Below are 13372 nucleotides of genomic sequence, written 5' to 3'. Positions count from 1 at the left end.
ATTACATCGTGAACAAGCCCCACACTTCCACTGTGCATTTCTCGATTACATCGTGAACAAGCCCCACACTTCCACTGTGCATTGCTCCCTAACACCCTAAACAAGCCCCACATTTCCACTGTGCATTTCTCTCTTACACCCTAAACAATCCCCACACTTCCAATGTGCATTTCTCGATTACATCGTGAACAAGCCCCACACTTGCACTGTGCATTTCTCCATTACACCGTGAACAAGCCCCACACTTCCTCTGTGTATTTCTCTATTACACCCCAAACACGCCCCACAATTCCACATTGCATTTCTCATTTACACCCTAAACAATCCCCACAATCACACTTTGCATTTCTCCATTACACCCTAAACCAGCCCCACACTTGCACTGTGCATTTCTCCCTAACACCCCAAACAAGCCCCACAATTCCACTGTGCATTTCTCCCTAACACCCTAAACAAGCCCCACAATTCAACTGTGTATTTCTCCATTACATCGTGAACAAGCCCCAGACTTCCAATGTGCATTTCTCCATTACACCGTGAACAAGCCCCACAATTCCACTGTGCATTTCTTCCTGCCACCCCAAACAAGCCCCACAATTCCACATTGCATTTCTCTTTTACACCCTGAACAAACCCACACTTACACTGTGCATTTCTCCATTACACCCTAAACCAGCCCCACACTTCCACTGTGCATTTCTCCATTACACCCTGAACATGCCCCACAATTCCACTGTGCATTTCTCCAATACACCATGAACAAGCCCCACAATTCCACTGTGTATTTCTCCATTACACCCTAAACCAGCCCCTCACTTCTACTGTGCATTTCTCCCTAACACCCTAAACAAGCCACACAATTCCACATTGCATTTCTCCATTACACTGTGAACAAGCCCCACAATTCCACTGTGCATTTCTCCCTGCCACCCCAAACAAGCCCCACAATTCCACATTGCATTTCTCATTTACACCGTGAACAAGCCCCACAATTCCACTGTGCATTTCTCCATTACACCGTGAACAAGCCCCACAATTCCACTGTGCATTTCTCCATTACACCCTGAACAAGCCCCACAATTCCACATTGCATTTCTCATTTACACCCTGAACAATCCCCACAATTCCACTGTGCATTTCTCCATTACACCCTAAACCAGCCCCACACTTCCACCGTGCATTTCTCCATTAAACCCTAAACCGGCCCCACACTTCCACTGTGCATTTCTCGCTAACACCCTGAACAAGCCCCACAATTCCACTGTGTATTTCTCCATTACACTCTAAACCAGCCCCTCACTTCTACTGTGCATTTCTCCCTAACACCCTAAACAAGCCCCACAATTCCACATTGCATTTTGTCATTTACACCGTGAACAAGCCCCACAATTCCACTGTGCATTTCTCCATTACACTGTGAACAAGCCCCACAATTCCACTGTGCATTTCTCCCTGCCACCCCAAACAAGCCCCACAATTCCACATTGCATTTCTCATTTACACCCTGAACAATCCCCACAATTCCACTGTGCATTTCTCCATTACACCCTAAACCAGCCCCACACTTCCACTGTGCATTTCTCCCTAACACCCTAAACAAGCCCCACAATTCCACAGTGCATTTCTCCATTAAACCCTAAACCAGCCCCACACTTCCACTGTGCATTTCTCGCTAACACCCTGATCAAGCCCCACAATTCCACTGTGCATTTCTCATTTACACCCTGAACAAGCCCCACACTTCCACTGTGCATTTCTCATTTATACCCTGAACAAGCCCCACAATTCCACTCTGCATTTCTCATTTACACCCTGAACAAGCCCCACATTTCCACTGTGCATTTCTCCTTTATACCCTGAACAAGCCCCACAATTCCACTGTGCATTTCTCGATTACACACTGAACAAGCCCCACAATTCCACTGTGCATTGCTCTCTAACACCCTAAACAAGCCCCACAATTCCACTGTGCATTTCTCCCTTACACCCTGAACAAGCCCCACAATTCCACTGTGCCTTTCTCCATTACACCATGAACAAGCCCCACAATTCCACTGTGCATTTCCCATTTACACCCTGAACAAGCCCCACAATTCCACTGTGCATTTCTCGATTACATCGAACAAGCCCCACACTTCCACTGTGCATTTCTCCATTACACCATGAACAAGCCCCACACTTCCTCTGTGTATTTCTCTATTACACCCCAAACACGCCCCACAATTCCACATTGCACATTCTCATTTCCACCCTAAACAATACCCACAATCACACTTTGCATTTCTCCATTACACCCTAAACCAGCCCCACGCTTCCTTTGTGCATTTCCCCCTAACACCCCAAACAAGCCCCACAATTCCACTGTGCATTTCTCCCTAATACCCCAAACAAGCCCCACAATTCCACTGTGCATTTCTCCCTAACACCGTGAACAAGCCCCACAATTCAACTGTGTATTTCTCCAATACATCGTGAACAAGACCCAGACTTCCAATATGCATTTCTCCATTTCACCGTGAACAAGCCCCACACTTCCACTGTGCATTTCTCCATTACACCCTGAACAAGCCCCACACTTCCACTGTGCATTTCTCATTTACACCCTGAACATGCCTCACAATTCCACTGTGTATTTCTCCCTAACACCCTAAACAAGCCCCACACTTCCACTGTGCATTTCTCCCTAACACCCAGAACAAGTCCCACACTTCCACTGTACATTTCTCCCTGACACCCTAAACATGCCCCACAATTCCACTGTGCATTTCTCCATTACACCGTGAACAAGCCCCACAATTCCACTGTGCATTTCTCCATTACACCATGAACAAGCCCCACAATTCCACTGTGTATTTCTCCCTGACACCGCAAAGAAGCCCCACAATTCCACTGTGCATTTCTCCCTAACACCCTAAACAAGCCCCACAATTCCACATTGCATTTCTCATTTACACCCTGAACAAGCCCCACAATTCCACTGTGCATTTCTCCATTAAATGCTAAACCAGCCCCACAATTCCACTGTGCATTTCTCGCTAACACCCTGAACAAGCCCCACAATTCCACAATGCATTTCTCATTTACACCCTGAACAAGCCCCACAATTCCACATTGCATTTCTCATTTACACCCTGAACAAGCCCCACACTTCCACTGTGCATTTCTCCCTTACACCCTAAACAAGCCCCACAATTCCACTGTGCATTCTCATTTACACTCTAAACAAGCCCCACAATTCCTCTGTGCATTTCTCCCTGAGCCATGCATCCCCATTTTTGCTCCCATTTTCCTGCCTGATTGCGTGGAAATCCCCCTCCTGCAGTTTCTCCCTTTCTACGCTGTGCCTTAGTGTCTGTTCTCTTCCCATCAGGCAAGACGCCACTGTCCTCCATGTGTCCTGTTATAATACTCAAAGACAACTCAGTGAAGATGGTGGTGGGGGCCGCTGGAGGAACGAGGATCACTACGGCAACTGCTCTGGTATGTACTCAGGTCGAGAGGATTACAGGCACCCTCTTCAGAAGTGGAGGGGACAACAGTTGGGCAGACATTTTGGAGTGGAAATATCTTTTTGTGTGATTCATTCAGTGTTTTTCCTGTGGCCCAGGTAATAATGAACGTGCTGTGGTTTGGTTATGATGCAGAGGAAGCTGTGAATGAGCCCAGATTTCACAATCAACTTGACCCCAATAACACTGATATTGAGGAGGAACTCGAGCAGGTTAGTGAAGTTGTGTTGGACGTCTCTGGGTGTATGGGCTCAATGTCTGGGTAGGAAATTGATGATGGAGTCAAATACACAAACTTTTGACAGTTTTCCTGAACTGTACTGGGTTTCACTAGCTCAGGAATGTGTTCATGGCTACGATCAACCACTGGCAGGTAGAATTGTGATTAGCTGCCTCCTGTAGAAAGTGGCAATAATTAGCAAAGACAATCAGCAGAGTCCATCCCTGCAAACCTCAGGGGCCATGTGGAATGACTCCAATCCAATACTTTCTCTTGGTGTGTCCTGCTGGCTGATGGTCTTCTTCACATCTCCCTCCCCACCCACCACTCCTCCCTCTGTCCCTCCCTCCACCACTCCTCCCTTTCTCCCTCCATCCACCACTCCTCCCTTTCTCCCTCCATCCACCACTCCTCCCTTTGTCCTCCCTCCATCCACCACTCCTCCCTTTCTCCCTCCACCGACCACTCCTCTCTTTGTCCCTCCCTCCACCACTCCTCCCTTTCTCCCTCCCTCCAACACTCCCTCCACTCACCAATTCCTCCCTTTCTCCCTCCCTCCTCACACCACTCCCTCCCGTTGTCCCTCCATCCACCACTCCTCCCTTTGTCCCTCCCTCTATCCACAACTCCTCCCTTTCTTCCTCCATCCACCACACCCTCCCTTTCTCCCTCCACCACTCCTCACTTTGTCCCTCACTCCATCCACCACTCCTCCCTTTCTCCCTCCCTCCACCACTCCTCCCTTTCTCCCTCCCTCCACCACTCCTCCCTCTGTCCCTCCCTCCACCACTCCTCCCTTTCTCCCTCCCTCCACCCACCACTCCTCCCTTTCTCCCTCCCTCCACCCACCACTCCTCCCTTTCTCCCTCCCTCCACCACTCCCTGCCTTTCTCCCTCCCTCCACCACTCCTCCCTTTCTCCCTCCCTCCACCACTCCTCCCTTTCTCCCTCCACCCACCACTCCCTCCCTTTCTCCCTCCCTTTCTCCTTCCATCCACCACTCCCTCCCTTTCTCCCTCTCTCCAACACTCCCTCCACCCACTACACCCTCCCTTTCTCCCTCCAACACTCCCTCCCTTTCTCCCTCCCTCCACACACCACTCCCTCCCTTTGTCCCTCCCTCCCTCCAACACTCCCTCCCTTTCTCCCTCCCTCCACACACCACTCCCTCCCTTTGTCCCTCCCTCCCTCCAACACTCCCTCCCTTTCTCCCTCCCTCCACACACCACTCCCTCCCTTTTTCCCTCCCTTTCTCCCTCCCTCCTCACACCACTCCCTCCCTTTGTCCCTCCCTCCCTCCAACACTCCCTCCCTTTCTCCCTCCCTCCACACTCCACTCCCTCCCTTTTTCCCTCCCTTTCTCCCTCCCTCCTCACACCACTCCCTCCCTTCCTCCAACACTCCCTCCCTTTGTCCCTCCCTCCCTCCACCACTCCCTCCCTTTCTCCCTCTCTCCAACACTCCCTCCACCCACTACACCCTCCCTTTCTCCCTCCCTCCACACACCACTCCCTCCCTTTGTCCCTCCCTCCCTCCAACACTCCCTCCCTTTCTCCCTCCCTCCACACACCACTCCCTCCCTTTTTCCCTCCCTTTCTCCCTCCCTCCTCACACCACTCCCTCCCTTTGTCCCTCCCTCCCTCCAACACTCCCTCCCTTTCTCCCTCCCTCCACACACCACTCCCTCCCTTTTTCCCTCCCTTTCTCCCTCCCTCCTCACACCACTCCCTCCCTTTTTCCCTCCCTTTCTCCCTCCCTCCTCACACCACTCCCTCCCTTCCTCCAACACTCCCTCCCTTTCTCCCTCCCTCCACACACCACTCTCTCCCTTTTTCCCTCCCTTTCTCCCTCCCTCCTCACACCACTCCCTCCCTTTTTCCCTCCCTTTCTCCCTCCCTCCACACACCACTCACTCCCTCCCCCCCCCATCCCCCATAACTAGTGGTGTTCTGCAGGGGTGGGAGTTGACACCTCAGCTTTTCACATTATATGTCAATGATTTCAATGACGGAGTTGATTGCTTTGTGGCCAGATTTGCAGGCGATACAAGGACAGGTGAGGGGCAGATGGTGTTGAAGAAGTAGGGAGCCTGCAGGAGGCCTTAGTCTCTGGATTCCCAATGGTTTTCATGCCATGGACCCGACCATTAACTGAGGGGTCTGTGGACTCCAGGTTGGGCCTCCTGACTTGGACAGTTTAGGAGACTGGGCAAAGAAGTGGCAGATAGATCCAGTGTAGGGATGTATACGTCCGTGTGCTTGGGTAGAGGATTAAAGGCATAGACTGTTGTTTAAATGGGGGGAGAATTCGGTGCAAAGGGACTTGGGAGTTCTCATGCAGCATTCTGTACAGGCTAATTTGGAAGTTAATTTGGTGGTGAGGAAGGTATATGCCCTGTTTGCATTCATTTCAAGAGAACTAGAGTAGAAGAGCAGGGATTTATAAAGACGTCCCTCCCCACAGATCTCCCACCTGGCACCTATCCCTGCCCCCTCCTTCTTTAGTCCTGAAGAAGGGTTTCGACCCGAAACGTTGACTGCCCCTTTCAACGGATGCTGCCCGACCTGCTGAGTTCATCCAGCTTTTGTACGTCTTGATTTGACCACAGCATCTGCAGTGTACTTTGCGTTAGGGATTTATAAAGCACAGGCTAGACCCCACTTGGAGGTTTGTGAACAGTTTTGTGCACCTTCTCTAAGAAGGATGTGCTGGTATTGGAGAGGGTCCTGAGGACGTTCATGAGAATTACCCCAGGATTGAAAGGGTTAATGTGTGAGGAGTGTTTAATAGCTCTGGGCTGTGCTTGCTGAAGTTTAGATGAACGAGGAGAAATTTTATTGAAACCTATCGCATATTGAAAGGCCTATATAGGGTCAGCATTGAGAGAATGTTTCCTGTAGTAAGGGCGTCCAGGACCAGGGAACACAGACTCACAGTATGAGGACGTCCCTTTAGAACAGGAATGAGGAGGAATTACTTTAGCCCAAGGGTGGTGAATCTGTGGAGTTAATTGCCATGGACGACCGTGGAAGCCAAGTCCCTAGGTATATTTAAAGCAGAGATTGACAGGCCTTCGTTAGTAAGGTCGTCAACTAATCAAGGGCCCAGGGAGAAGGCAGGAGAATGGGGTTGAGAGGGATGATAAACCAGCCATGATGGAATGTCAGAGCCGATGTAATCGGCCAAATGGCCTCATTCTGCGCCTATGACATGGTCCTCCCTCCCCATCCTCCGCTTTGCCCTCTTCTGCCCTCCCCTTCCTTCCCTCTGCTGTCTGCCTCCCCTCATTCCCCCTGCTCCACTCTCAACCCTGCCCCTCCATTCCCCTTCCTCCCCATCTATCTCTCATCTAAGCCCATCCTTTCTACACTTTCTGTATTTGATCTTATCTGCTAACTACTAACTTCTGGAGTTATCCCAACTCTGTTCCTCCTAGAAATATACTTTGTTTCATTTATTGTTTGTCTTATTTCCTCTAATTTCAGTATATATTTCACTATTTATTTTGTAACTTACAGTACTTTGTCTCTGGACGGGACTGCGGCTGTGAAACACCTCATATCATGTCAGGTACACAAAGTCGGTGGTACTAAACCCAATAGGTTTCTGTTTCTCTTCTTCACACAGACCTATTCACTGTCATCTGTCCACTGGGTCTCAGTCAGAGCCTCTGACTCCTAGTAGGTGGTGGGGTGGACATACGTCTCTACCAAAGAGGCTGTGAGGTGCTCCTTCCCTCTGCTAGCCTGCAGGTGACCCTGCAAGTGTGGCATCTGCTTCGGCCACCGATCAGGGTCACGTGAAGCCAAGGGAACTTGTGATGGACGAGCAGTTGGTTCATCTCTCAAGTGCTGGTTATGGGACCACTGACACCAGGCAGACCGTCTCTGGAGAGTATTGATAATGGCTGGGGGCACTTGTCTTGTAAAGCCCCTGCCCAGAAGAAGGCAATGGCAAATCACATCTGTGGAAGAATTTGGCAAGGCCAATCATGGTCATGGAAAGACCATGGTCGTCCATGTCATGCGACACGACATAATGTGAACAAACATTCTCCGAATCAATGTTCCTGCTGTCCTTGGTCCAACTTGCACACGTAATGTGCTCAAATTCAGATCAGTTTACTGTTGCATTCACCAGAATGCCATGAGATTCCTTGTTTGTATGAAGTGCGCAGAGTGATACAGTGACAATAAACAGCTACAAATTAGGAGAATGATGCAAACGACAGAGATGTAGACTGTACTTCAGTACAAAGACCAGACAGGAGGCTATAGTGGAATAACAGAGGGAGGTGGATTTACCGTCTAAGGAAGTTTACTGGAAACAAGTTTTTTCACGTAACTCCATTTTCATTCAGTTAATGTAGGTTGTATTTGCTTTAATAATCTGAACAACACAGGGGAATACAATATTCAATCAATAAAACATGAGTAAATGAATGCCAAATGTTGACTTTTTCCTTCTGCAGGTGCTGTTTGACCCACCGAGCTCCTCCAGCCGTTGATTTTTGTTTGCTCGGGAATCTTTCAGTGTCTTGTGTGTCTCTGACGTTTTAGCACAAAAGTAGAAAGGTCATTGGGAAAGCTAGCAGGATGTTGCCTTTGTAGTGGGGGCGCGGTGGGGTGGGGGGGGGGTTGAGTAAACCTGCTCTACTGCTTGCCTGTACAGATTGGCCCCTGACCACAGGACTGACGTTGGGACCTGCACCAGTTTGATTCCTGAAATGAGATGGTCAAATATGACTGAGCCAAAGCTCACTGAAGGGTGGTCACAGTTTCTGAGGGGCTTTGACTGGGTGCAGGATGTTCCCCTGATGGGGGATTTAGACCGTGGAGAGAACTTCAGAATGAGTCATCCCTTCCAGGTGGTGAGGAGGAGGAATTCCTTTTCCCAGAAGTGGTGAATCTTTGGAATTCCCTGCTCCAGGGAACTGTAGAGAACAGAGTCAAAACAGCAATGAGGTCACGGATTACAGAGGAAGAGGCACTCGCTGCCTTGTTGACGGGAACTTTGCTCAGAGTGCTGACGAGTTGTCAGCGGAATTGGTGGATGCAGGTCCAATTCCAGCGTTGAAGAGAAATTTAGCTAACTAGATGGATGGGAGAGTACAGGTTGACAGTGTGTTGTCTCCCAGGGGCTAGAAACCAGGATGTCTCAGAGTGGCTGCAGAAGGTTCTCAGGAGGGATGGTGAGCAGCCAGAGGATATTGGAACCAATAACATAGGCAGAATGAGGAAGAAGTCCTGAGGGAGTTAGGAAAGAGGCTGAAGAGAAAGACCTTCCAGTAGTGTTCTCTGGATTACACCCAGTGCCACGTGCTAGTCAGGGCAGGAATAGGATGGTGGTACAGATAAATGAGTGGCTGAGAGAGTGGTGTGGAGGGCAGGGCTTCAGATTCTGGATCTCTGGGACCTCTTCTAGGGAAGGTTTTATCTGTACAAAATGGAGTGGTTATACCTGAACTCCAGGGGGATCAATACCCTTGCAGGCAGGTTCACTAGAGCTGTTGGGGAGGATTTAGACTAATTTGGCAGAGGATGGGAACCGGAGTGATAGGGCAGAGGATGGGGACCGGAGTGATAGGGCAGAGAATGGGGACCGGAGTGATAGGGAAGAGGATCGGGACCGGAGTGATAGGACAGAGGATGGGACCGGAGTGATAGGGCAGAGGATGGGAACCGGAGTGATAGGGCAGTGGATGGGAACCGGAGTGATAGGGCAGAGGATGGGAACCGGAGTGATAGGGCAGAGGATGAGGACCGGAGTGATAGGGCAGAGGATGGGGACCGGAGTGATAGAGCAGAGGATGGGGACCGGTGTGATAGGGCAGAGGATGGGGACCGGAGTGATAGGGCAGAGGATGGGGACCGGAGCGATAGGGCAGAGGATGGGAACCGGAGTGATAGGGCAGAGGATGGGGACCGGAGTGATAGGGCAGAGGATGTGGATCGGAGTGTTAGGGCAGAGGATGGGGTCCGGAGTGATAGGGCAGAGGATGGGTCCGGAGTGATAGGGCACAGGATGGGAACCGGAGTGATAGGGCTGAGGATGGGGACCGGAGTGATAGGGCAGAGGATGGGGACCGGAGTGATAGGGCAGAGGATGGGGACCGGAGTGATAGGGAAGAGGATCGGGACCGGAGTGATAGGACAGAGGATGGGACCGGAGTGATAGGGCAGAGGATGGGAACCGGAGTGATAGGGCAGTGGATGGGAACCGGAGTGATAGGGCAGAGGATGGGAACCGGAGTGATAGGGCAGAGGATGAGGACCGGAGTGATAGGGCAGAGGATGGGGACCGGAGTGATAGGGCAGAGGATGGGGACCGGTGTGATAGGGCAGAGGATGGGGACCGGAGTGATAGGGCAGAGGATGGGGACCGGAGCGATAGGGCAGAGGATGGGAACCGGAGTGATAGGGCAGAGGATGGGGACCGGAGTGATAGGGCAGAGGATGTGGATCGGAGTGTTAGGGCAGAGGATGGGAACCGGAGTGATAGGGCGGAGGATGGGGACCGGAGTGATAGGGCAGAGGATGGGGACCGGAGTGATAGGGCAGAGGATGGGGACCGGAGTGATAGGGCAGAGGATGAGGACCGGAGTGATAGGGCAGAGGATGGGGACCGGTGTGATAGGGCAGAGGATGGGGACCGGAGTGATAGGGCAGAGGATGTGGATTGGAGTGATAGGGCAGAGGATGGGGACCGGAGTGATAGGGCAGAAGATGGGAACCGGAGTGATAGGGCAGAGGATGGGGACCGGAGTGATAGGGCAGAGGATGGGTCCGGAGTGATAGGGCAGAGGATGGGAACCGGAGTGATAGGGCAGAGGATGGGGACCGGAGTGATAGGGCAGAGGATGGGGACCGGAGTGATAGTGCAGAGGATGGGACCGGAGTGATAGGGCAGAGGATGGGAACCGGAGTGATAGGGCAGAGGATGGGGACCGGAGTGATAGGGCAGAGGATGGGGACCGGAGTGAAAGGGCAGAGGATGGGGACCGGAGTGAAAGGGCAGAGGATGGGACAGGAGTGATAGGGCAGAGGATGGGGACCGGAGTGATAGGGCAGAGGATGGGACAGGAGTGATAGGGCAGAAGATGGGGACCGGAGTGATAGGGCACAGGATGGGACCGGAGTGATAGGGCAGAGGATGGGGACCGGAGTGATAGGGCAGAGGATGGGGACCGGAGTGTTAGGGCAGAGGATGTGGATCGGAGTGATAGGGCAGAGGATGGGGACCGGAGTGTTAGGGCAGAGGATGTGGATCGGAGTGATAGGGCAGAGGATGGGAACCGGAGTGATAGTGCAGAGGATGGGGACCGGAGTGATAGGGCAGAGGATGGGGACCGGAGTGATAGTGCAGAGGATGGGGACCGGAGTGATAGGGCAGAGGATGAGGACAGGAGTGATAGGGCAGAGGATGGGAACCGGAGTGATAGGGCAGAGGATGGGAACCGGAGTGATAGGGCAGAGGATGTGGACCGGAGTGATAGGGCAGAGGATGGGGACCGGAGTGTTAGGGCAGAGGATGGGGACCGGAGTGATAGGACAGTGGATGGGAACCGGAGTGATAGGGCAGAGGATGGGAACCGGAGTGATAGGACAGTGGATGGGAACCAGAGTGATAGGGCAGAGGATGGGAACCGGAGTGATAGGGCAGAGGATGGGGACCGGAGTGATAGGGCAGAGGATGGGGACCGGAGCGATAGGGCAGAGGATGGGAACCGGAGTGATAGGGCAGAGGATGGGGACCGGAGTGATAGGGCAGAGGATGTGGATCGGAGTGTTAGGGCAGAGGATGGGGTCCGGAGTGATAGGGCAGAGGATGGGTCCGGAGTGATAGGGCAGAGGATGGGAACCGGAGTGATAGGGCTGAGGATGGGGACCGGAGTGATAGGGCAGAGGATGGGGACCGGAGTGATAGGGCAGAGGATGGGGACCGGAGTGATAGGGAAGAGGATCGGGACCGGAGTGATAGGACAGAGGATGGGACCGGAGTGATAGGGCAGAGGATGGGAACCGGAGTGATAGGGCAGAGAATGGGGACCGGAGTGATAGGGCAGAGGATGGGGACCGGAGTGATAGGGCAGAGAATGGGGACCGGAGTGATAGGGAAGAGGATCGGGACCGGAGTGATAGGACAGAGGATGGGACCGGAGTGATAGGGCAGAGGATGGGAACCGGAGTGATAGGGCAGTGGATGGGAACCGGAGTGATAGGGCAGAGGATGGGAACCGGAGTGATAGGGCAGAGGATGAGGACCGGAGTGATAGGGCAGAGGATGGGGACCGGAGTGATAGAGCAGAGGATGGGGACCGGTGTGATAGGGCAGAGGATGGGGACCGGAGTGATAGGGCAGAGGATGGGGACCGGAGCGATAGGGCAGAGGATGGGAACCGGAGTGATAGGGCAGAGGATGGGGACCGGAGTGATAGGGCAGAGGATGTGGATCGGAGTGTTAGGGCAGAGGATGGGGTCCGGAGTGATAGGGCAGAGGATGGGTCCGGAGTGATAGGGCACAGGATGGGAACCGGAGTGATAGGGCTGAGGATGGGGACCGGAGTGATAGGGCAGAGGATGGGGACCGGAGTGATAGGGCAGAGGATGGGGACCGGAGTGATAGGGAAGAGGATCGGGACCGGAGTGATAGGACAGAGGATGGGACCGGAGTGATAGGGCAGAGGATGGGAACCGGAGTGATAGGGCAGTGGATGGGAACCGGAGTGATAGGGCAGAGGATGGGAACCGGAGTGATAGGGCAGAGGATGAGGACCGGAGTGATAGGGCAGAGGATGGGGACCGGAGTGATAGGGCAGAGGATGGGGACCGGTGTGATAGGGCAGAGGATGGGGACCGGAGTGATAGGGCAGAGGATGGGGACCGGAGCGATAGGGCAGAGGATGGGAACCGGAGTGATAGGGCAGAGGATGGGGACCGGAGTGATAGGGCAGAGGATGTGGATCGGAGTGTTAGGGCAGAGGATGGGAACCGGAGTGATAGGGCGGAGGATGGGGACCGGAGTGATAGGGCAGAGGATGGGGACCGGAGTGATAGGGCAGAGGATGGGGACCGGAGTGATAGGGCAGAGGATGAGGACCGGAGTGATAGGGCAGAGGATGGGGACCGGTGTGATAGGGCAGAGGATGGGGACCGGAGTGATAGGGCAGAGGATGTGGATTGGAGTGATAGGGCAGAGGATGGGGACCGGAGTGATAGGGCAGAAGATGGGAACCGGAGTGATAGGGCAGAGGATGGGGACCGGAGTGATAGGGCAGAGGATGGGTCCGGAGTGATAGGGCAGAGGATGGGAACCGGAGTGATAGGGCAGAGGATGGGGACCGGAGTGATAGGGCAGAGGATGGGGACCGGAGTGATAGTGCAGAGGATGGGACCGGAGTGATAGGGCAGAGGATGGGAACCGGAGTGATAGGGCAGAGGATGGGGACCGGAGTGATAGGGCAGAGGATGGGGACCGGAGTGAAAGGGCAGAGGATGGGGACCGGAGTGAAAGGGCAGAGGATGGGACAGGAGTGATAGGGCAGAGGATGGGGACCGGAGTGATAGGGCAGAGGATGGGACAGGAGTGATAGGGCAGAAGATGGGGACCGGAGTGATAGGGCACAGGATGGGACCGGAGTGAT

General features: G+C 53.1%; 1 protein-coding gene across 1 annotated transcript in view; it reads left to right on the top strand.

Moving 5' to 3' along the window:
* Positions 1-3364: 3364 nt before the first annotated feature.
* LOC140732865 (glutathione hydrolase light chain 1-like) overlaps positions 3365-13372 on the top strand; it is a 106964-nt gene continuing 96956 nt past the window's right edge. Inside the window, exons 1-2 of the mRNA XM_073055494.1 lie at positions 3365-3480; positions 3608-3721. Coding sequence (XP_072911595.1) covers positions 3391-3480; positions 3608-3721 — 204 coding nt within the window. The 5' untranslated portion in view covers positions 3365-3390. The remainder of the gene's footprint in view (positions 3481-3607; positions 3722-13372) is intronic.

The sequence above is a fragment of the Hemitrygon akajei genome, chromosome 9 (assembly GCF_048418815.1).
Source record: "Hemitrygon akajei chromosome 9, sHemAka1.3, whole genome shotgun sequence".
Classification (NCBI taxonomy): Eukaryota; Metazoa; Chordata; class Chondrichthyes; order Myliobatiformes; family Dasyatidae; genus Hemitrygon; species Hemitrygon akajei.
This window is presented reverse-complemented; position numbering and strand designations above follow the sequence as displayed.